This window comes from Syngnathus typhle, linkage group LG6, assembly GCF_033458585.1.
Source record: "Syngnathus typhle isolate RoL2023-S1 ecotype Sweden linkage group LG6, RoL_Styp_1.0, whole genome shotgun sequence".
Classification (NCBI taxonomy): domain Eukaryota; kingdom Metazoa; phylum Chordata; class Actinopteri; order Syngnathiformes; family Syngnathidae; genus Syngnathus; species Syngnathus typhle.
In genome coordinates, this window is record NC_083743.1 from 5,917,237 (window position 1) to 5,940,140 (window position 22,904).

The 22,904-nt window shown below is 45.2% G+C and overlaps 1 protein-coding gene across 2 annotated transcripts in view; it reads left to right on the plus strand.

Moving 5' to 3' along the window:
- Nucleotides 1-22,904, plus strand: part of cntn5 (contactin 5) — a 44,225-nt gene that overhangs the window by 5,971 nt on the left and 15,350 nt on the right. For both annotated transcript variants that reach the window (XM_061281820.1, XM_061281819.1), the window contains exons 2-9: nucleotides 3,399-3,517; nucleotides 8,206-8,412; nucleotides 9,765-9,897; nucleotides 9,967-10,142; nucleotides 13,075-13,170; nucleotides 15,198-15,401; nucleotides 18,368-18,470; nucleotides 20,650-20,831. In XM_061281820.1, the coding sequence (XP_061137804.1) occupies nucleotides 3,463-3,517; nucleotides 8,206-8,412; nucleotides 9,765-9,897; nucleotides 9,967-10,142; nucleotides 13,075-13,170; nucleotides 15,198-15,401; nucleotides 18,368-18,470; nucleotides 20,650-20,831 (1,156 nt within the window). In that variant the 5' untranslated portion in view covers nucleotides 3,399-3,462. The remainder of the gene's footprint in view (nucleotides 1-3,398; nucleotides 3,518-8,205; nucleotides 8,413-9,764; nucleotides 9,898-9,966; nucleotides 10,143-13,074; nucleotides 13,171-15,197; nucleotides 15,402-18,367; nucleotides 18,471-20,649; nucleotides 20,832-22,904) is intronic.

Below are 22,904 nucleotides of genomic sequence, written 5' to 3' on the forward strand. Positions count from 1 at the left end.
GCAATTTTTCTTTCCCTCTAAAGATGAACAGTATTTGCATTTTGAGGCAAAATAAATGAAATGCAAGAAGAGTTTCTTTGCATGTCGCCTCTGTGATTTGTAGAAGGACACATTGCTGTGGTGCCATAATACGTCAGCGCTAATGACAAGTTGTCTCATACGGAATTGTGCCTTCATGGGAAAATTGCAGCTCTCACCATTTGGATATTCTTTTCCCCCAGAGAGTGTTTTTCGATATATTTTGTATATGCGCCGTGCTCCCCCAGGGAGAGAAAATGGCGCCTTATTTAAAGTAACAACAACAAAAAAAAGCTCCCAATGTAGTTCTTCCTGAAAGATCAGGTTTTTATGAATCTTTCAAAGCCTAATAGCATAATTGGTCAGTTTTCGATATTTTTATTTTTTATTTTATTTTTTTTAGTTTCAGGCACTGCTGAATAATTACACACGAATCAGGTAAAAAACAGTTTTTGTTGCACTCCATCTATTAAATTGGACTATTTTGTCGATTAATTGCATGGATTTGAATGCATTGGAATTTTTTTATATATATATATATATATATATATATATAGATATATATTTTTTTTAAATTCAACATTTTGGACCTCACGGGCCCATGTAGGCAGTTCTTCCAATCCATGTAAAATTGGGTGGACAAAATAGCAAGGCCCACTAAAAAAAGTTTCAAGAAGCCATCCTGAACTTTTTTGTTTTGAAGCGGCCATTATGAGCAAATTCCGAGGCATGAGCTTTGCCCACCTGCTACTTGGGAATTGAAATTAACGAGCCCTGGAATTGTGACGCTTTTATGCTTTTGCCGTCTGTCTGATGTGGGCAAAAATGAACGATCATTTTGAAGATTTTTCAAACCCGTGTCCGTTTGATGCATCTAAACCCGTTTCAGGACCTTTAGGGGCGCCTGGGGTGCCACGCGTGTGATCTGCGGGTGTCGTGACGGCCGAGACGATAATTGCCCGCACTGCGCTACTCCTTTGGTAATTGTCTTTTGATTGAGGTCAGCGGGACAATTAAAAGCATTGAGGGGTGAAAAAACGGCGAGGAGAGAGCCCAGACGCCCGACGTCGGCGACAGGGATGAGCGCCGGGGATAATTGTGCGCGGGAGCCGGCCTCAAATGTCAGCTTAACGATCATATGGACGTTTGGAATTTTTTTTTTTGTAAGATAGCCATTTGATGACTTCGGCGCGATCTCGCTCGCAGCGGGAACAAAATCTGCTCGCGGAATTTGATGTAGCGTGACGCAGCTTTGCATAATCGTCCAAACAGACAAAGCTGGAGAAATGTAAACTTCTGCCGGAGAGATTTTGCACATTTGACGACAGCGGCGGTTTTTGGTGACGTTTTCACGCGCCTCGATGCGGCGTGGGTGTGCGCACAAAGAAGAGATTTGCGGCTTGCTGATTAACTGTCATGTTATTCAGATCGGAACTTGTTTTTTTTCAAAATGGATATTTTCAATGATTTCAGCCAATTATTCTGTCTTTTTGGTTCTGTTTGTTTGTCATTGAGTCTTATTATTAAATAGTTTGTGGAGGGAGGCCATTGTGAAATCACAAAATATTGTTTTGCCTTTTTGTGTCTCACCGGGTTCACAAAACCAACCAACCAAAAAAAAAAAAGACAAACCCCCCAAAAATCTGCTGATAATGATTCTTAATCTGTCTCCAGTGCATGGAACTTCTTGACTTCGTGATCCGTCCATCGGGACAAAAAGCAAACATCATCGTCAACATGGGAGCGTCATTTCTCACAATTGCCGAGGTCGCAACAAAGCCGGGAATGCGATTTGTCGTATTCGCTTTGAGGCCCATTAGAGCAATCATTGTGATCTCCTCCCCCTCCCCTCATTGTTTTGCCCCAAACGGGTCAGTGGTTTCAACACTGCTGACACCGTGAAGACACAGAGGCAGAACATCACCTTTAAAAAAAAATCATTAACCTGCTTGAGCATTCACGCTATGTAAGAGTCGAGGTGTGAACAATTCTGCGTTGATTGACAGCGCCTTTTACTCCTGCATACGACGCTCGGCACTGATCTTCCACCAGCGCCAAGGAGGCTGGCGGGCATACTAACAAGCGCAGCGCTTGTCCGCTCGCCTTTGATTTATTACACAGCCACAGAGCGTCACCTCGGCCTTCGCCCTTTTCCTTCCAATTTTTTGGGACACAACTGGATCAAACGGGCTCCCCCCCCCCCCTGACCGAATGGACGGTTGAGCATCGGGAAGAAGCGACGAGCCGACGCTCGAAGATGTGGGCCGCGTTCTCGGGTTACACAGTAGTGGATTTCCATCAATCCAGATTCTGTCGTGTCATCACATTTCATTCATTAATTAGCAGCTATGTTCATGCCCACCACAGCGCAAACGCCCCTTTCCACAAAAATATGTCCGAATGTGATCTGGCTTTTTTTTTTCTTTTTCCTTTTGTTCCCTTGCTACCCAATTTGTTTGAAACTTTGAATTCAAGCTATATACCCGAGCTTTCGGTGTGTTGTTGCGCTGCTGGCGGCCAATAATGATTCATCCAGTGTGTGTATACGGCGAGGCACCACTTGCAGCAGGGTGGACAAAACAATTGCAGTAATTTCAGGGCTACTATCCTTTCTCCGCGTGATTGCTATCAAAACATCCGAGGCAGAAGTAGAGCAGTGCGGCACAGGGGGAAAGAAAACAGGGAGGGAGGGAGGACAGGCAGACGAGTTGAAGCGAGATCTCTGCTTCCATAAATGATAAATGCGGGACAACTCCTGCTGGATGTGGACATGCTTGCCTCAACCTTCGGCGTTCTCTTAACGATCCCAATGACCATGCGAGGGAGGACAGAGCCCGGGAACGAGGAGAGAGCCCGGGAGCGAGGATCCCCGTTGCACTTCAGTAGAGATAAACACACACCGTGACACAGGTGATTGACGAAAAAGGTCAGCGCTGTTTGGGAAACAATACCTGATCTTTTCTAGCTCTGTTTTTTCGGGGGGGGGCGGGAGGACACAAGAAATTGCTCGGAGCCAGCTGGTTGCTTTTTTGACAAAACTGCTTTTCACGCCATTCCATTTCCGGGGTACAGTCCACATGCATCGGGGGCCCAAATTAAAACGGTGACTCACCTCAAGTGGAGAATAGGTGATCCTTAGGGGAGGCCTCCACTCAACTGAATAATGTATCGTGTTGTGATGCCGAGGCACCGGAACGCAAAATGGCCACCCGGGTGTCGGAACGCTTGAAACTTGCTTACGTTAGAGTGCTGCTTTCACGGCGCCGGCGGTCGTCTGGAATCTGAGCTGCTAAATTTCAAGACGATCAAGACTGATGTCTGATGACATATAACACATCTGCGCTGATGTTTAACCACGTCGTCGTGTCGTTTGCGTGCAGGTGCAGCTTTAATGAAGAAGACCAGTTGCTGACCTTCCCACCGAAGGGACCCTCCTTAACAAGTATGGGGTCACCATGGAAACCATTTCTCATCCTCTCAGTCATCGGTGGCCTTTCAGGTGAGAATAATCTCCTTTGAGACGGAAAGTGCCGTATGTTTTTTTTTTTTTTTTAACGCTGGGAGGATGGTATGCAAATGCAGGTGGGGGGTCAGTCTTTTTTTTTTAGCAAAATAAAAAATGCATTTAGATGTATATGTGAGGGAAATATAATCGCAGTCATACGGTTTTTCATCTTTATAGAAGGATTAGGAATATTTGATGCCAGTATTGATTTGTGTTGCTCAATGAAAAAGTACACATTTTCTGTATTGATATATATTCCAGCCACGGGTCTTTGGAACATGATTGGTCGACATGATTGGTGACTGAAAGCTGTCGAGCTGCTTTTTACTTTTAGCCTCAGTGCTACATGCAACAAAAAAAAAAAATCAATGCGTTTTGCCTTAAGATAGCAACATTGAGAACAAATGTTAGACAAACAATAAAGTCACACACTCTTTAGTGTGTGTGTATGTGTGTGTGTGTTTGCTTATTAAAGAGCCGCCTGCCCCAGGACGCATTGATCCATCTCGCTCCCGGCCGCCTCACACGAATCGGACGGAGAAAAATAAAATCCTGGATCATTGTTGTCACTTTCAAATGCCATTGTCAGAAGTGGTGGGACAATTTCCCAAAAGTGTTTTTTTCCCCCTCATACTTGCATACTACCCGTTGGAGCCCGTTGAGTCTCCCATTGAATCATTTTAAACAGACTCAATTTTTCAATTTTGATTCCCTGAGTCATGACTTCAATTTCTATTCAAGGCTTTTTTTTGTGTGAACAAATTTTTTTTACAGCTGTTCCTTGACTTGCATTATATAGGAGTCACTCATGAAATACTGCCTTATTTATGGTCAACTTTTCTTTTTTATCAGAATATTAAGAAAAAAACTCATTTTTGGGAAATGACAATTTTTTGAAAATCTGTCTTTGTTAGCCAGCAAGTGACCACAAACCTCCCGTGGCCTTTACAGCATGGCCACACATTAGTTAGACATATTTGCCATTCGAATTGTCCTTGGAACAAAGCAAAAAATCTTTTTCAAGTACTCCCCGGGCCCCCAAAATGCGGAGCACCCCTGCCCGGCCAAACGGGAAAGCGGCGCCTTTTGCGCTGAGTTTAGCAGCGACAGCTGTCACAAAGGCTCGATAGGCTTGAGCGTGCCGCTTCAGACGGCCCCGGGGGTGTGATTGTGCCTTTTATGCACCGCCATACTCCTGACATGACGGCCGTCGTAATGGATTATTGCCCCATTGTTCTCGTGGAACATTCCAAAATATCCCCACTTTGGAGGACGCCCGCGCCTCTCTTCTTTCCATCCCGAATTATAATTTGACTCCGTCGCTTGGCTATCCGCTCCTTGTTCGCCCACGTTTCTCCAGACCAGTGCTACTCAATTATTTTCTGTTACGCCCCCCCCTAGCAAGAAGAAAACGATTCGCGCCCCCCCTCCCCACCGTGACTATCCTAACTTGTCTTGTAAGTCGTAAAATGTTGCACTGTCGCAAACGTGACAGAAGTAACAATGAGAGCGCCACTGCCCCCTGCTGTAGTAAACGCGCAATTACACTTTATTCTAGTACTGCCAAAAAAAAAGCCTGTTCCCCAGGGTCACACGCGCCCCCCCAGGAATAGCACCGCGCCCCCCAAGGGGGGCGCGCCCCACTATTTGAGAAGCACTGCTCCAGACGAACGTACGACGGCGGGTTTTTTAACCCGCCTCGCTCATGTTTACAAAGTGGCAGCAGCATCGGGGCCATTTTGCTCTCTGGCCCGATGCCGATTGAAGCGGGAAGCATAATTGGGCTGTCCCTCGGAGGTGTCTACATTTCAAAGAAGTGGCTTCCAGGGAATAGAGACGCCTCGCGCCGCACAGCTGATGCGCGACGCCACTTTGGCCAAGGGCGAAGGTGTCACTCGCCGCAAATACGCTTTAGGAAAATTGATGGATTTTGACGTAGTACATGTGAAAGCATGATAGACTCTGATCTGCAGATGTGCTTGCGCTATTGAATTAAATCCCCCCCCCCCCCCCCCCCAAAAAAATCTCTCGTTAGTCTTTGCCTGTTGTTGTTTTGCTTTTTATCCACAGCGTCATCGTTAATATTTTCTTCTTACATGATTTCCTTTCGCTTTTGTAGCGGCCCACATTAGATTATTCTCCCCGTGTCACGCTTCATCTAAGGCATAGAATAAAGAATCGGTTGCCATTTCCCACACCTTGGGTTCTATTTTTGGTGGCGCCATCAGGGAATAGTGGCCTTCCTCCAACTGGCAGGAGGGCCCTTTCACTCACAACTTCAGCCCAGTAAATAAAATTGGCTTTGGATTCGGAATCTAACATTTTTGGGTGGGTGTCTGTGTGTGGATGCCAGCGCCGGTTAAAACATTTTCATGAGCCGCACAGCTTTCAGCTGGAGCCGGAAACATGAAGCAGGTGTTGCCATCTTTGTCCAGCATGTCGAAAACAAATTCGACATTAAAAGCCTATGTTATCTCCAGACAGTTTATTAAAACAGAGTAGGAGTGACTATTTTCATAGTTTGTGTCTTTTTGCCCGAGGGATTACTACAACAAAGAAAGCGTGATCCGCCCTCGTCTTCTCTGTCAAAAGATGTTTGCCTTATCATTTCATTTAATGTAAATTCCCAGCTGTGTGTTTTGCCCGGCCCGACCTCCAAATAAAGCTCCGTCGAGCTAGCGGGGCAACCTTTAAGCGAGCGTGAGGATTGAGTCCAAAAAGATTTCAACAGCCGAGGAGCCCAAATGAAAATGATTCATGGCCGGCAATTCTATGGAGGATATTTCACTGAATAAATGTACTCCAGCCTAATCAGCTTCAGTCAATAGATTCTCCCCCGTGAAGGTCTTCATTAATCTCACGCTCCGTCGACTAATCATTCTCATCTGCTCGGGCTCCCGCCAGCTTCTTACGTACTTACTGTACGTAATTCCCATTAATTCTTTGCTCCCGAGTCTGGAGCCGCCACCTAGTCGCTAATCTTGTCCGTAGGTTCCCCCCCCCCCCTGACGTGCTGTTTTAGCCTCCTCTCTCATCATGGTGGCTAATTTGCATGCCTGGCTTGGATGGATGGATGGATGGATGGATGGATGGATGGATGGATGGAAATTAGTCACAACGTAATATATGTTCCTTTAGCCTTGCTAACGTTGTCTTTTGCCTAGCAAAAGATGCTAAATGCGCTAATGCCTGGCTAACCTTGTTGTTAGCCTAGCTAAAAAATGCTAAATGTGCTAATGTTAACTGAAGTAAAGTACCAAGAAATTTCATCAGATTTATATTGCTCAAAAAGATGTTATCACGTAGGCGCCGTTATCAAGAGCTTTCGTCAACAATGGGCACAAATTGAATTCGGTGCGTCCTTTTACATCGCCATCAGCATTTTTCCACTTTGCCGCCGCTTCTGAAAGGTACGGATCGACAAAGGGTCGACAAAGGGTCGTCGCTTTTATCAGATGAAGGTAACAGTTTTCACAAGAGTAAGAGGGCGGACGTGAGCTTTAATAGCTCAACAAAAGAGGGTGTTCTTTTTTTTTTCCTGCTATGATGTATTTGTCAGGATTTAGCTTTAGCCCACCCTGACGTTCTTGACGCGAATAAATCAAATGACCTTTTGCCGCTTGCTCTTTCACGGAACACAATGCTTACACAATAGGCGACAATCTAATCCGTGCTCGACGCCAAAGCGTCAATGCAAGAGCAACTGGTCTACAATTACAAAAGCTAAGTGATGCAATTTACCAAAGCGCTTTGTTGGTCGGGATTACTGCGGTTTGTAAGACATTTGTCTCTGGAGCTGTTTGATGCTCTTTTGAGGAAATCCAGTCAAAAACTCTCAAAAAAGTCAAGTCGATTTGAGATAAAAGTTTGAATAAGAGTTTTCCAGATTTACTATAGCACAAAGAATTCATTTCTTAATTACACGAAGTTATTTTCTTCAGTACTAATTTGTTCAAATGATTTAACTGATTAATCTTTGTTAATATTTGAGAGATTAATTTTCTTATCCCTTATTTGGCCGATGAATCGTTTATTGGAATTTTATCTTGCCAAATATCGAAAACGACATCTGTCTCTTTCTTGCTCTGAACGAGCTAATTTTCTTGTGTCCCCGTGAAGTCTCTTTGGTTTAATACACGGACGGCAGTAATCACACGCTCTGTTTTGTTCTTAGCCCAGGCTTACCCGAGAGTCTCGAGATTACTACTTGGCTTGTGTTGCGTTCTAATCACATCCCACTCCACCTCCTCACACAACTCTGACTGCGGCCCAACTCGGAATGTTTTGCGTGTATCTCACGGCGTTCCGTGTTCCGCCGCTCATCGGCACCATCTGTGACTTTCCAGCTTAGGTCGTTTATTCTTGTTATATTCATAGTGACAAAATAACACGTTTGGCGCTCTTCCACTTGGGATTGAATTTCATTGCCGTCTCAAAACAAGCGCCAAAAGGTTTAAATTGTGAAAAAGATGTCGCTTATCATTCATTTAAGGATAACGATGCTCGAAAGTGGCGGCGTATGTTGAGCGTAAAACCTTGTTTGAATTTGTAACTATTTAATCCTCTTTTTATCCTTTTGTTGCACTTTTCATTTTTTTATTCATTATTATCTTTTTATGATTTCATTTATTTATTTTATTTCTTATTTTTATTCATTTTATCTGGGGTTTTTTTTGTGGCAGACTTGGCGTGGGCGTCGCGGCCCATCTCGTACGCCGCCGTGCTCCGCATGAAAACCGAGAGCTCGTCGTCGCTGCTCAACCCCCGCGGACGAAACCGGCAGCAGCACGGCGGCGGGCTGGCGGTGCCGCCCGACTGGCCCGTCTTCGCCGGTCACCCTCATCCGGCGCTCAGTCTCCTTGGCTCTCAGGAGGACTACCGGAGTGAAGGTACGACTTTCAAAAACGTTTGTAACTGCCTTTAAATGTTGTTATTGTGATTATGTTCAATAGATTGTCACGTATGAAAAGCGCGGTTAAATAACGTCGTTATGATGCCGAGCCGGCGAAAAAACAAAATTCCCATCTTGCGAGCATCCTTCATTGCACCGCCGCCGCCATCTTATCTCCAACTTCACGAGCTGCCCGCCCAGATCCGGATTTGAATCCCGCTCATCCATCACAGCCGGCGCTCAGGCTGCCGTCGCTTGTCAGCGCCACAACCGCCCGGATGACGAATATCTTGGTCGGGATCGGTCCGAGCAGGGGCCGGAAGCACTCTGTCATAAATCTCCCCGTCTGCCGTCGTAATTCATTTAGCGCGGCCCGTAATGACACATCGATCCATTAATGCCGAATTAATGGCATCCTACTCATTGCGTCTGGAGCGCTTAATTAACGGAAATGTCAAGTGTCTGCATAAAAGCGGACCGATAATGTCCTCTCCTCGTGACCCCCCCCCCCCCTCGCTCTTTTGACCACTGTGCTTTCTTCACCCCGCCGTCATGTACCTTTTAACGGCATCTGGTGAGTGACAGACGACCACAACGTTCAACTTGAAATGAGTCACACGTCTTCTGGTGAGACCAATTACGGTCCTTGTCAAGGAATTGTGCGGACCGGTCATTTATAAGTGTCCCTATCGGAGTGTCTGCTTAGTTTTCGTTTTAGATACAGGTCTCTAAAGCAAAAAAAAACAACCTAAAAAGATTCTCTGAGCTTGTTTCAAGGGTTTGTTATCATCAATAAATAGCTGTCCGTGTGCCAGCGCCGATTTGCAGGAGGCCCGTTTTTCCAGGCGGACAAATAAAAAGCCGTGTCTGTTTTCTGTTGATTCTGCAAACAGATCAGCGGAAGGAGGGAGAAAACAAACAAAAAAATCGGACACTTTTTTTTTAAATGCACACACGGCCGTCTCGAGCGGCTGCTTCGTCACCGGATGCTCTTTAATTCCAAATGCGGAATGTGCTCGGAATGGCAAAACCAAACATTTTATGCATCTCGAGGGGGAAGTAAAGTTGTGCCGAGGCATCTATTCGCCGCCGCATACTGCAGCCCACCCAAGTGGAAGAACATCACGGGTCGGTAGAAAACCTCAAGGGGCTTTTCATTGAATTTGAGTTCCGATCGATGGTGCGCCACTGACAATCATCTCCTGCAGACTTGGGAATTACTTGACCAGTCAGAAGGAAGACGTGCTTTTTCCGCTTTGGGCTCCATTTTCTCTCGCCAGGTGCCGTGACAGAAATGTTGTTCAAAATCGTACTCGTCTCAATGCGTGTACTTCCGTCTCGTCTACATAGAGAGCGAAGAATTCGGGCCCGTTTTCATCCAGGAGCCCGACGACGTGATTTTCCCATTGGACGGCGGCGGCGGCGGTGACAACAAAGTGATGCTGCACTGCGAGGCGCGAGGGAACCCGCCGCCGGCGTACAGGTCATCGCAATTTTCGGCCTCCTTGTCAGAAGGCACGCTGCGGATACCAACTTGTGCTTTCACCCGCAGCTGGTACATCAACGGCACGCAAGTGGACACCGGGGCGGATTTGCGCTACAGGCTGGCCGAGGGCAACTTGATCATCGCCAACGCTAGCAAGAAAGCCGACTTCGGGACGTACCAGTGCCGCGCCCGGAACAACTTTGGCACCGTTCTGAGTCGGGATGCTCATCTACAATTTGCATGTGAGTAAAAAAAACAAAACCAAAAAACAAAGAGTCTGTTTTTACGAGCAAAGACCATAACGACCTCATTGGTGAGCCTGGAGGGGTGTGTTGGACTTGCGGGAGGAGAGAGCAAAGAAACAAATGGCTCAATTAGCCTGGAACTATGTGCACAAAGGGGAAAGAAAGAAGAGGAGGCAAGTGAGGCATTTTCTTAAAAAGCCATTTCTTCTTCAGGCCAAAAGAGCATTTGGCGCTTTCATATGACCAAATAGCTTTTAGTGCACTTTGCAGAAATGTGGCAATCACGTTTGGGTCATATTCTAGAATACGTGCAAAGAACTTTACTGACATTATTTTCCTTTTATGTGGGGACGGACTATTTGTACAAGAACTTGTTATAAAGGTGCGTTTTCACAGTGAAAGGCAACATTTGACGAGCGCTGCCTGTTTTTTGTCAGAGCGTTTGCCAAAATCCCAGACTCCATAACTTCCGCTAACAACCCAGGCTAAATCTGGCTCCTCCCGAGACATACAAAGATCTTCTTCCCATCTGAGTTGTATTTTTTAAGCTCCTCTCCCCAAATATCACAAATTCAGCAGCCAATGTAGCAAAGTACACTTTCCAATTCTTCGGCAGTGGAAGAGAAGCGTGACCTTCTCAGAAGGAACGCCTCACCTGCTCCACGCGGGTTACGGCGGGTCGAGTCTAGCTAGCAGAATTTTTGCTGGGTCAGGTAAAGGCTGCGCGGCGCCTCTCAAGTGACGGCTCACCGGCCAAGCGGCAGCCGGAGGGCGCCGGGAACGCTTCAGTCACGCTGCCTGCAAAAAGATGTTTTTTTTTTTTGGTCAGAGCTCCCAGTCGCACTTGGGCTGCATTGAAGGCACTCAACTCAGCCCCAGCTTTCCTCCGGCTGCGTATCGAGGCCGTATGTTTGTTTCAAACACCTTCGAGTGAACCGAAAGATTATTTAACTATTTGTCAACGGTGCCAGACTGGGTCTTTTTTTTTTTTTTGGTAAATGACAAGTGGTGATTAGCTCGGAGCCGTGGGAGTTGCAATCCACTCAGGAATGCGGCTATCAGTCAGAAAGGACCGCTTACGTTAATGCTTTCTGATTGAAGCCCGCCGAAGCTAATTAGCATCAAGCACCTGCTGCTATTTGCCGCCAGTTGCGTCACGGCCATTTTAAACATTCATGCGGACATATGTTGACTTGTAATGTCGGACGAGTTCTTAACGACCGCGCCATGGTTGCTGCATTATTGAAAAAAAAAAGAAAAAGTCATGAATATTGATTGGTTCATAACTCGTTTGCAGATGCCCCCATCGCCTTCTGCAAACTAGTTCTGAAAATGGATCGAGAGGGATTTGGTTTTTTTTTTTTCACACGTGTCACACAGTGGAGAAACTGGAACACGTGGATTGCTTCTTTTTCCACCGTCACTAGTGATTATTGATCATCGATTAATCGAATAATTTCTTGTCTTTGCCAGCGTTTTTGAAACTGATGATTACGTCGGGGCTTCAGCTTCAACTCTCAATCTGCTTTCATGACAAATTGCTGAAATCAAAGAAAATCTACCATCGAGGGGCTAAAATCCGATGAGTCGGGCCGTTTTAATGGTTCTAAACGATTAATCGATATTAAAGTAATTTTTGACAAATTTTATTTTTGACACCCTTAATTTCATCTTCAAACCGCCGATGCTTCCACTTTGCTGCAACTCGGTTTTCCCGCTGCTCGTAATACGTTGTAGTGAAATGACGATCGTGCGTATTTCACTGTGCAATATCGAAGTGTAAAACCCAATCGTGGAAAACGTTTGTTTCATATGCAAATGTAGCGCCGGTCATTAAGGCTACTTCCACTGCGTCTTTATGCCAGGTAACACAGACCGGCTTTTGCCGAGGCCCGAATAACAAAAATGCATCGCCCGCAGATGTTTTCCCATTGCAGTGATTGGATATTCCGAGCTACAATGCTTCTGCTTCTGACGGCCGCGTTATCGTGCTCTGCCAGTGGGAGACCCGCTCCCATTCAGGTCCATTCCATATTCATTAAATTAGGACCGGACCGACTCTACAGCATGTGGGCTATTTATAGCGGCGTGCATCCCATCTGGTCTTGCAAGTGCAGCAGTTGTGTTGTAGCCTTGTAATTACCCCGCTTGTATATTATCGTATACTGTTGATCACGCCGCTGACGCGCTCTAACCTTTACGATCGGAAGACGACCTCATTCCGGTCATATCGCCACCTTCTTAGTCCATTAAAGACCCGTTGAGCAATAAACGGGGATTTATGCGTGGCTTTCCGAGACGAGCAGAGTTGACAGCCCCTCGTCTATCAAGCGCGACGACGGCGACGGGTCGTTAGCGCCTCCGATCGATACTCGTCGCGCGGAGCAAATGAGGCATGATTACGGGGGATCAAGCGTCTCTAGGTCGGAGACGGCAAGCGGCCAGATGAGCGCCGAGAAGCCACACGCGGAGTTTAGTCCGACGCTGGGAAATCAACGGGAGGTAAAGAGGCTCGCATCAGCGGCGAGAGAGGAGAAGGCCTTCCGTCGCTTGATTGAAGCTTGGCGGCGCCGCAAGGGCAGGCTCGTGTCATCGCCGCACCGATGACATCTTTGCGTCCTTTATCGTTTGTGGGTGTGCTTTCTGCAACATTACACTGTACGGTTGAAAGATGATTCTCAACCTTTTATCCAAGTTTGACATGGAGAATCTCATCGCACACCATTAAACAAACACAATTGTTCTGGCTGTCACGGGCGTGGACAGATGAACTAATATTTTTAGTAAATAAATCGTTTTTAGGTTTGCTCTGGTGGCCGGTGCTGATTTTTTTGATTACACAATCCAATGACGACGGCTGCTGCGACCCCAGACAAATGGACAGATGGACGGACACTCGTTAATGACGCTCTTTGTCTGTGTGTTGCAGACATCGGAGAGTTTAGCGCAAAAACCAGGGGCGGCGTCTCGGTGCGTGAAGGCCAAGGTGTGGTGCTCATGTGCACGCCACCGCCGCATTCTCCAGGTAAGAGAGTCGCTTGATTTACTGGAACTTGGCCCTCGGCCGTCATTTAACACTACAAATATTGAACAAAAAACTACCAGCGGGGGTACTTTAGTTTCATTCCAGTTTTGGAGGGGATGAGGTCCTCTTTTCCCCACGGCTCAGCTTCCCTCGCAGCGGCCTATCCGAGCATGCGGCAGAACCCGGCATCCCGGGGAGGCAATTTGCAGGATCATTAGCAACGAAAGGCAACATCGCTCGGTGTGTAAAAGCATATCTGGCCCGACCCGTCCTCTAATGCACGCTCTTGTCAGTGAGAGTGACTCACTCAGATACGTCGGTCCAGTGGGAGTGCTTGCAGAGTACTCTTCAGCCCCCGTTCGCACTTCCAGAAGCAATTTTTTTTTTGACACCATCCAGCGAGGCTTACCGAATAATGACGTTCTCTAAAAAGGTGTCGCCAAAGTTTTTTTTTTTGCACCGCACTTTCATGTAAAGCAATATTTTCTGCGCAACACATCCTGTTAAACGTCAGACCTTCAAAATAAAAGTATAATATTACATATAATATTTTGTATTATATATAATATCTAGAGATTATGTATAATATTATTTTTTTATAATTTATAAATACATTTTATTCGACTCATTTTTCTATATTTCAGACCGAGCTGTCCGCTAGAATATTTTTTGTTCAACATCTCTCGGTTAGACCTGCTACCAAGCGGCTCACCGAGCGGCGCGCTTTGTCAATGCACCATTCGAGCCTTTTCTAGGAACGGAGCTGTTTCTTTTGAGAGCGGTCAGAGCATAACAACAGGAGACGGCAGCGGCACGACGTCCTCAGTGATTTTTCTGTCCAGCCGGATTGGTTACAGACACGTGGCTCACATCACATTAGATGGATCAATGCAGATTTGATTTTGCCACTACTACTAATTCAAGTGAGCGAACCACAAAGGATCTCAGCCCGTGTAAACAAACCATTGCCCGTTCTATTGGATGTAAAGCTTGCATGTCTGGTATGGCGGCAGAAAAAAAGCCTTCAATTAGGTCAGCTCGGCGGATTTACGGCGATATTGATCAGAGACGATGGCAAATGACCTTGCATTATGGTGGCGACGAGACTTTTATTGCACTTTCAGCAGGAAGATTTACTAACCAAGCAGAAATAAGTGCGCACGCGCGCGGGAGAGGTGGTGTGCACGTGTGTAAACCGACGGGCTAATCCCTCCCGCCATCCCTTTATCAAATAGTCCCTTTAGCCGATTAAAACGCCACCTTGTTAAGCTTCAAGCATCGAATTGGGTTCAAGTGTCTCCAGATGCGATCGACGCTGACACGGCACTTTATTAATTTTGAAATATGTTTCACTTTGAATCGCCGACGCGCACCTCTCGCTCTCTAGTGGTGACCCATAACGCATCCAAATGGCTGACTTTTGTTTTCTCGCCCTTTTAACTCTATTTAAGTGTATTTGATTATGATTTCAAGTAAATGAATTCACGGCACAGGCAGTTTTTTAAAGAACATTTTGAATGTAAAAAAATAATAACCAATGCAAACATGGCCGCAACAAAACCTGAATTTGTATGTTGCCATTTCCACAGAGTTATAATCCAACTCTTGATTATACAAGATAAGCCGAGTTTTTATTCGACTATCCCCTGGAAAAGCTTTGCGATGTATTACAAGTCCGTCTTATCTCATAGAGAAAGTTCGAGAGCGCTGTTGGTTTCGGTAAACGTTCAAGCATTCACATTCCCCGTAGGTGCGATGCTCCTGTAAACGTTTCTGATGTTGTTTGCACTTCCTTCTTTGCGATTTTGAGAGCATTTTTGATAACTAAGGCTCGACCAAGCCTCAGAGTAATCGGACGTTTTGGGGTATTCCCGGCGGGCCAGGCTGCAATATACCCTGCTGAGCTGCTACTCTGTATTTCAAAATAAATGTTGAATGTAAAATAGCAGCAAAGTGGTATTTAAAGTATTTTTTTTATAGAAGCAGGATATGGAATAAAACATGGGCCTGTGGCTATTGTGTGGCAGAGATCATCTACAGTTGGGTGTTCAACGAGTTCCCGTCCTTCGTGGCCGAGGACAGCCGCCGCTTCATCTCGCAGATGACGGGCAACCTTTACGTGTCCAAGGTGCAGCCTTCGGACGTGGGCAGCTACATCTGCCTGCTCAAGAACACTGCCACCAATGCCCGCGTGCTCAGCCCGCCCACGCCGCTCACGCTCAGGACAGACGGTGAGACCTTTGATCGTCGATATTATGACAGAAATAAATGCAATTAAAAATGTCTAAAATAAAAATGTAAAATAAAATAAAAATATGTCGAAATAAATACCCGTACAAAAATAAATACAGCTCGCTATAATGTGAATTACACATACAAAAATAGCATCTGTAATAAACACAAAAGTACATTTGTTCTGGAGAGAAATGTCACTATTTTATCCAACTTCATCCAATTATTTTTGATACAGACCTCGGGAATACGTGGCTCTAAAATAACGCCCCCTCCAGGGGCTGAGCCATGCGCGTGTGTTACAATCCACCTGTGGGCTCCTGAAGCCTCGCATCCTCGTCCATCACGCCTCCTCACGGGAGCCCGTCGAGGCTTTGCGGCGGTCCCCAGGTGATGGAGGTAAAGGGCCTTCATGCCTGGGAAGCACACGACGACGTCGGCTCGCATCTTCATTACATTGCGACATTATTAAATCATGACATTATTGGATAGCCTCCAGGAAAAAAAAGTTGAATACTTTAACCTTTTCCAAAATGATTTGCTGAGGCTTAGCTGAATCTTAGCTGCGACACCTGCAGACGCATAACTCCGCCAACATGCTTGCAGTCAGTCGCTTTCTGATCCATGTTTTAAATGACAACAAATTCAAAAATCAACCAAACGCGACGAATCCATTTATGAGCAAACATGACAGAGTCTAGATTTCCAAATGAAAGTCCGTCATGCCAAAGCAAGCCCCACACCACCACCTCGAGCGAGCCCAAATCACATCCCCCGCCCCCACCCCCCTCGGTGGCCTCATGCAGCCCTCTGCCATATTGCACGTCCCAATTTTAAAATGGGGAAAATTGCTTTGGCACACCTCACGACAGACGGGTCCAAATGCTGGCGCGTCGGTCACGGGTGGCGACCAATCGCACGGCGCAATCTGAGTCTCGCTAAAAGTGATTACACAGTCTACGCTACGAAACTGCTGTTTGTGTGTTGTCTCGTGTGTGTGTGTGTGCAGCCCACTGTTGTCAGCCGTAACCAAGGCTCTTAATCAAAACAAGCATCTGGGCTCTATTACGGCCCGCTGGACGCCATTGATCGTCAGCTCGCATGCCATCTCCAGCAGGGTGTGCCGACAGATCTTATCTTTGCAGCACCTGAACGTAAAAAAAACCCCAAAAATTTGGTCAAGGGAGAAGTATTGATTGAATAAACAACACATTCTGAAACGTAGTCCAGTACAAAAGTTAAAATTGATATCTACTGTCAATTCTGTACCCATTTTGACAAAGCACAGTGTAATCAAAAGTTAGCTTGACTACCATGCTATCAAAACAACCCATTGGACAAAGACGAATGCGCCTATTCTTTATCCTCGACGTAAAATTTATTGCAGCCTACTGAGTCATTTAGACTAGTTCCGAAACTGTCATGTCATACCTGAATTGTCGTGTCATACCTGAATTTAACTGAATAGCATCAGTGCTATCGACACTATTAGGTAATATTCATGTCATGTCTTCATATGTTTTTTTTCGATCAACAGTCGAACAAAGCAACGGAGGAGAAAAAAGCATTTCGACCTTGCCCAATCTGACCGCAGACGTTAAGCGCCGTCGCAATGACGGCTGATAATGCTCTCGCCTCACACATGCTTCTCGCACTATTTCTTTGATTCCCATCAAGGCTGAGGCCCGAAGATTGAATTTATATGATTTTTAAAATATATGATAGAGGCAAGAAATGAAACATTGCAAATGTATTACTTTGAGACCATGATTGCGCATGTAGAATGAAATGAGTACTTGTACAGAAAATGGTGTGGGGGGGGGGGGATTCGGCGCACCGTAGGGATGGGCTAGTACCGATACCAGGTATCAGTATCAATCCAATACCAGTCTTATTTTGCATAACACAGACACCAATATATTAGGTTAACAAAACCTGACGTCTAGTAAGTCCTCCTAGGCAATAGGTGGCGGCGTACTGTGGCAGTTTTACACATCAGTGAATCATCGTTTGTTTTCGAAAGAAGACTTAGTTCACATTTTTTTTGTCATCGTGTTAAACGAAATGAGAGGTATCGGTACTAGGTATCGGTATGAGTAAATACTGGTAGAGTTTGTTGTCGTTTTTATCCAAATGAGCTGGAAGCCGTACGGGGTGACATGATCGCCAATGGATATTAATGGCCGCCTTAAGCGCTTGGCAAATAAACAAAAGGACGCCCGGTCCTTCCTCGAGTGCGAGTGGAGGAGGCGTGCGATTTGTCACGTCGCCACTTAGGGGACTGATAGCACCTTATCGTCCGGCAATGCGGATTGTCGAGCAGATTGGTTATCCCGGCCTACATTCGCACACAGTGTTAGTACATCATCTTAATGGCGTCTTCCTCGGCTACCGTTTAACACGACTAACTCAGGCCGGCGTTAATGCGCTACACCTCTGCGAAAATTTCCAACGCACGTGCCAAGGTCGATTACCCTTCTCAAAACAAAGCACCGGGTGCAAAAAGGACGTTGTGGAGATAAAGTGGAAAGTGCAATTATCCTCTTGGATGTTAGAACCAGGCCACGTTTAATAAAGTGTGATCAGTAGAAATGGATGGTTGAAAGAAAAGACAGCCATCTTTTGACTAGATACTTTTATTGTACAGATATTTTCAGCTAAAATCCCCAAATGAAACTGAGCTTCGTCCCTGACGCCGTCCATTATGCCATACAGCTGACGTTAGCTAGCATGCTAGCCGTTGACTTCTGACTCAACGACAACCCAAACGGACGTTTTAAGCGCTCACCTGTGAGAAAATAACATCCACAAACCAGATTGATGAAAAATTTGGATTGACCCAGACGCTTAATATTTACCAACCTTATGAAGTGCACAAGCAGCACTATAAAACAGCGCTCTTTCGGGATTCGGAATACAGCCATGATCTTAATCCCCACGCTTTCTCTTCCTTAACCTTTTCCAGGTATCATGGGTGAATACGAGCCCAAAATTGAGGTGCACTTCCCCACCTCGGTATTGGCTGCCAGAGGCGTCACCGTCAGACTGGAGTGCTTCGCGCTCGGCAAGTAAGTAAACAAGGATAAATTGCGCAAATAAACGCTGGGTATTTGCCGTGGCGGCTGATAATAAAATCTGATTTTTAACAAAGAGCAGCATAGCTCATCACAGCTCGGTTAATGTTCCCTGTCTTTTTCCTGTCCTCTTAAAATGTCTTTTTTCCATTACATGACTTCTTCAGGCGGGATGTTAAGAGAGTGGGTGTGTGTGTTAGATGTCTCCACCCTTAGGGATAAGGCTTAAAGTATATGTGTGTGTGTGTGTGTGTGTGTATCTAAGCTCTGGGTTGAATGAATGAGCGGAGCGGGACAAGGTTATATTGGCACGGAAAATAAATGACATTGTAATAGTCGTCTGCCAGGAGGGGAGAGTCCATAGAGAGTGCACTTAGCACACTTACTAAAGTTAGCATCGCGGGAGCTGTCGGAAACGCTGAAACAGTTCTGGCCGCGTTTGCGGGGGCCAGGGGTCGTTGGGTTTCATAACACCAACATTGAGAGGTTTTATGACGCTAGCTAGTTCAATCTCGGTGAAAGCTTATCAGGCTCTCAGTCAGATGATGACAAGAAGAAATTTAATAAAAGATGCGACTTGATCAAAATGTCATTAGGAGTATTATCAATAAGTCAAAGTGTAATATTACAATGATGGCGTTTGAACATTAGATGAAAGAATGTAATATAATAGTCATTTACAATGCAGTAAAACATTGAAATATTAAACGGGAAAAAAAATCTATGAAATCAAATAAAATCAAGTGCTAGTTTTTGGTTATTTTTTTGGGATCTGACCGAAGTTTAAGACTTGGCAAATATCTGGTCTGATGACTGTAAGTAAGATTTTCTGTTAATTTTACAACAATTACACACAAAAAAAAAAAACATGCCGTGACATATTTTCAATCTTCTCGAGAGAAAAGCGATTTGCTTTTGTGCAAAAATTTGCTCGCATCACACACTCCATTATGTTTATAATTAGTCAGCATGAATTATTCATGGCTGTCTGTCATCCAGTGTCTCTAATCTAAAACAAATCACTGTAAACCTCATCGCCGTTTACCTAGATTCCAATCAGCGTCGCTCATTACGCCAAATTCCTTCCCAAACATCTCAACGCGGGGACTGAAAATTCTACCGACAAAAAAAAGCCAAACAGCAGCTGTGCCTGGTTCTCTCCTCGCTAAACTCAATTCCCTTTGATAACTTTCCATCAGAGACCCATTTGCAGTTAGTTGAGACGGATGATGGTGCTTAGAATGGCGTCGTGAATTTGGCGAAGGACGCCCTTCGGTTTTCTCGGCGCTCATGGTGACCATGATTGGCGCGATGACGTCACGTTCTGTTCAAGAACAAAATTTCGCAACATAAGAAATGCGATCCTCGTTTTGAGCTCCTTGCACATTTTGCTCCAAATTCCAATTTCATCACTTTCAAGTCATGACAAATTTTTTGCGGAGGTGTCAAAAAATTCTCAGTCCATCTGTGTGCTGTGATTGACCGTTGACCAATCAATCCACGGTGCGCAGTCAATCTGGAAAGACTCCCGCCAACTTCCCAACACGAAACGGAATGCATGGACGGATGGATCAAAGTTGAAACGCCGTCTTTTTCATTCCAAGAAAAAAGTGGCGTCGGTTCAAAGACTTTCATCTCCCCGCTTCCTTTCACTTGCGCCCTGAAACGTTTTGGAGACTTTTGCCTAAATTGCCGTACAGCAGCCCACTCGCTTTTTAGTTTAACTGAGCCCGAGGGGAATCAAACTCGACAAATCCTGGCAGATGCTTGTTCAGCCTCGGGAAAGGGGGGGGGGGGGTGTTGTAGAATGGCGAGGGCCTTCACGTTGAGCGGGAGTAGAGTGGCTTATTATAACAGCAAGCCGTGCTCTCGAGGCAGACGCTTAATGTGTCTGAGAGACGGATGTTTCTGGAGAAAGAAAAAAAAAAGTAGCGGGTAGACAATACCTACGTGCATCTTAATCAAGTGATTCTTCGTGAGCAGCCCGGCGTGGAGTCAATGCCGACTCTTAATCACCGAGCCGTTTTGAAGGTCGGCCCAGAAATTGCCCCGAATGCTAATTGAGATGTCATCTGGGCTGGGAGGAAATAAAGTGAAGAAAGAAAGCACAGACGCGTTCCTCTTCCACAATATTCGAAACTCTACTCCTTACCTTTTTTTTTTCTCCTCACAGTCCGGTGCCCACAATCACGTGGCGAAAGATCAACGGCAATATTCCGAAAAAGGCCCGACTCCGCAAGTCTCAGGCCGTCTTGGAGATCCCCAACATCCAGCTGGAGGACTCGGGGACGTACGAGTGCAAAGCTGAGAACCCGAGGGGAGGGACGGCTTTCAAGGGACATCTGCAGGTCTATAGTAAGTCTCAAGCATGCTTCTCAGTCTTTGGAAAGAAAACCTACTTCATCCTCTTGTATCCTCTTTTTTTCAGGCTTGCTGTTTTTATTTGTTTTAGAAAACATTGCCAAATCAAATTTTGGCTTCAATTAAATATTTTATATAATATACTCCTCACATACTTTTTTTTTTATGTGCTCAGTTTTTGCACTGTAGCGCTCCTCATTTCTGTCAGTCATGTTATGATTTGTATCTCAGGATGGGAGGAGTTTTGTCAGTAATAATCACCTAGCAAACATCAAACCGCTGCCCGTTTTAATTTAAAATCGTCACCGTGCCAATTGGGCCGAGCACTCCTTAATAACATTCTTTAAAGGAAAAGCTGGGCAGTTACCAACATTTTCTTGAATGGTGGCAGGATTTAATTTTAGCTCCAAGCCGAGAAAAAAAACAGTGTCAAGAAAAGTCTAATTATGTTGCTGACTACCATAGCCAATTAGCCGGCGCTTTTCTTTCAGGACGTGGGTGTGCAAACTTTTGTGCTCAAGGGGCGCATCTGATTTTTCAAAAATAGAGGTATAGATCAGGTTATTTGTAGACGAGGTTAAAAAAAAGTAGGGAAATTTGGTATGCTGAAATGTTTTTATTTCCCCCTCCAAATGTGTCAGTGACCAACCGCTATGTAAAAAGCGTTTGTATTTAAACTTTGCGACAATTCTTAGGGAAAATGCTAGCGTAGGCACGCTGACTTATTTTGCAAGGGATCATAAAGGAAGGGGCCACCCAATTCAAGCCGTGCCACACGCACAAGGCCGACGTAATGAAGTACCGCCGCTTTGGGGCGGGACACACTTCCAAGGTCCTGTGCCGCCGCCGTCGCCGCCGCCTTGATTCAGTTGACAGCACAAGGAGAAAAGAAGCCCCAGCTTGTTGCGGCTAAAAGTAATTTCCTTGAGGTCATCTGATACTATGTTGGGCTTTTATTGTGAATTGGACATTCCTGGCCATAAAGGAGCAATCAGACAACAACATTGGGCCAAACTGAAATTGCACGAAATAGACAACAATGGGAACAGCGGTGCATTCGGGAAACCCGGAATTGCATTAGTGGACATGAAAAGCTGTAAATCTAACGTATTAATCACACCGGGCGCATAAAAAACATCTTATTTGGAGAAACTTTATTGGACACCCAATAAGCAAAAGCCCCTTTGGAATTTGTTTTATCGTTCCAATTATTCTCAATAAATTCATTACCACTTCAAAAAACCACAAGCTTACCAAGTTTTGTCATGTAGATATTTTGGAGCATTTCGACTAATCTTTCAAGACCAATCCACCAAAATGAAGAGAGGCCTTTTTTTGTTCTTTTGTAGTTTCACCTGAAACATGAAAAAGTTCTCTGCCTAAAATCGAACTAGAAGTCGGTCATCTTGGGACAGTACCAGGGCTCGTTCTTTGATACTCGGGAATTGACTTAAAAACACGAATATGATACATGAAAAAGTTCTCCGGCCTGAAATTGAACAGGCAGTCGGCCATTTTGGGACAGGGACAGGGCTCGTCCTTTGACGAACTCGTACTCGGGAATCGGCTTAAAAACTCCTAGCCGGATGTGTAATGGAAAATTTTAGCGGCAGCATCTCAGTTTAAAGTTTGATCACTTCAAGGATTTCGCTTGAAAGAAAAAGCCACTTGCATCTTTCATTTTCTTTGAATTAATTTGCATTTCTTTCATTTCAAAAGACCAGCCCTCGTCGTTTGTGCATTATTAACATAACTGAGAAAAAAGTTTAATAAAAAAAAAAAAAAAAAAGACCTTAAAAGATTAAACTAAAAGAAGGAACGGGCGGGCCGGCGCTGGTTACTCGGTTCTCGGTGGCTGATTAATATTCTCGCTCCCACGCAAGACGAACGATCCGACTCCAACGAAAGGTCCTTGTAAATTTTATAATCTCATGAATATACGTTCACGTATTGAAAAATGGATTGAGTAGATAGACAGAGACTTCCAGATGAAAAGGAGGGCGCCAAAAGCGCACATTTCTTGCAAGTGACGCTGTAAGCGTTGGAAAAATATAAAATCCTACAAGA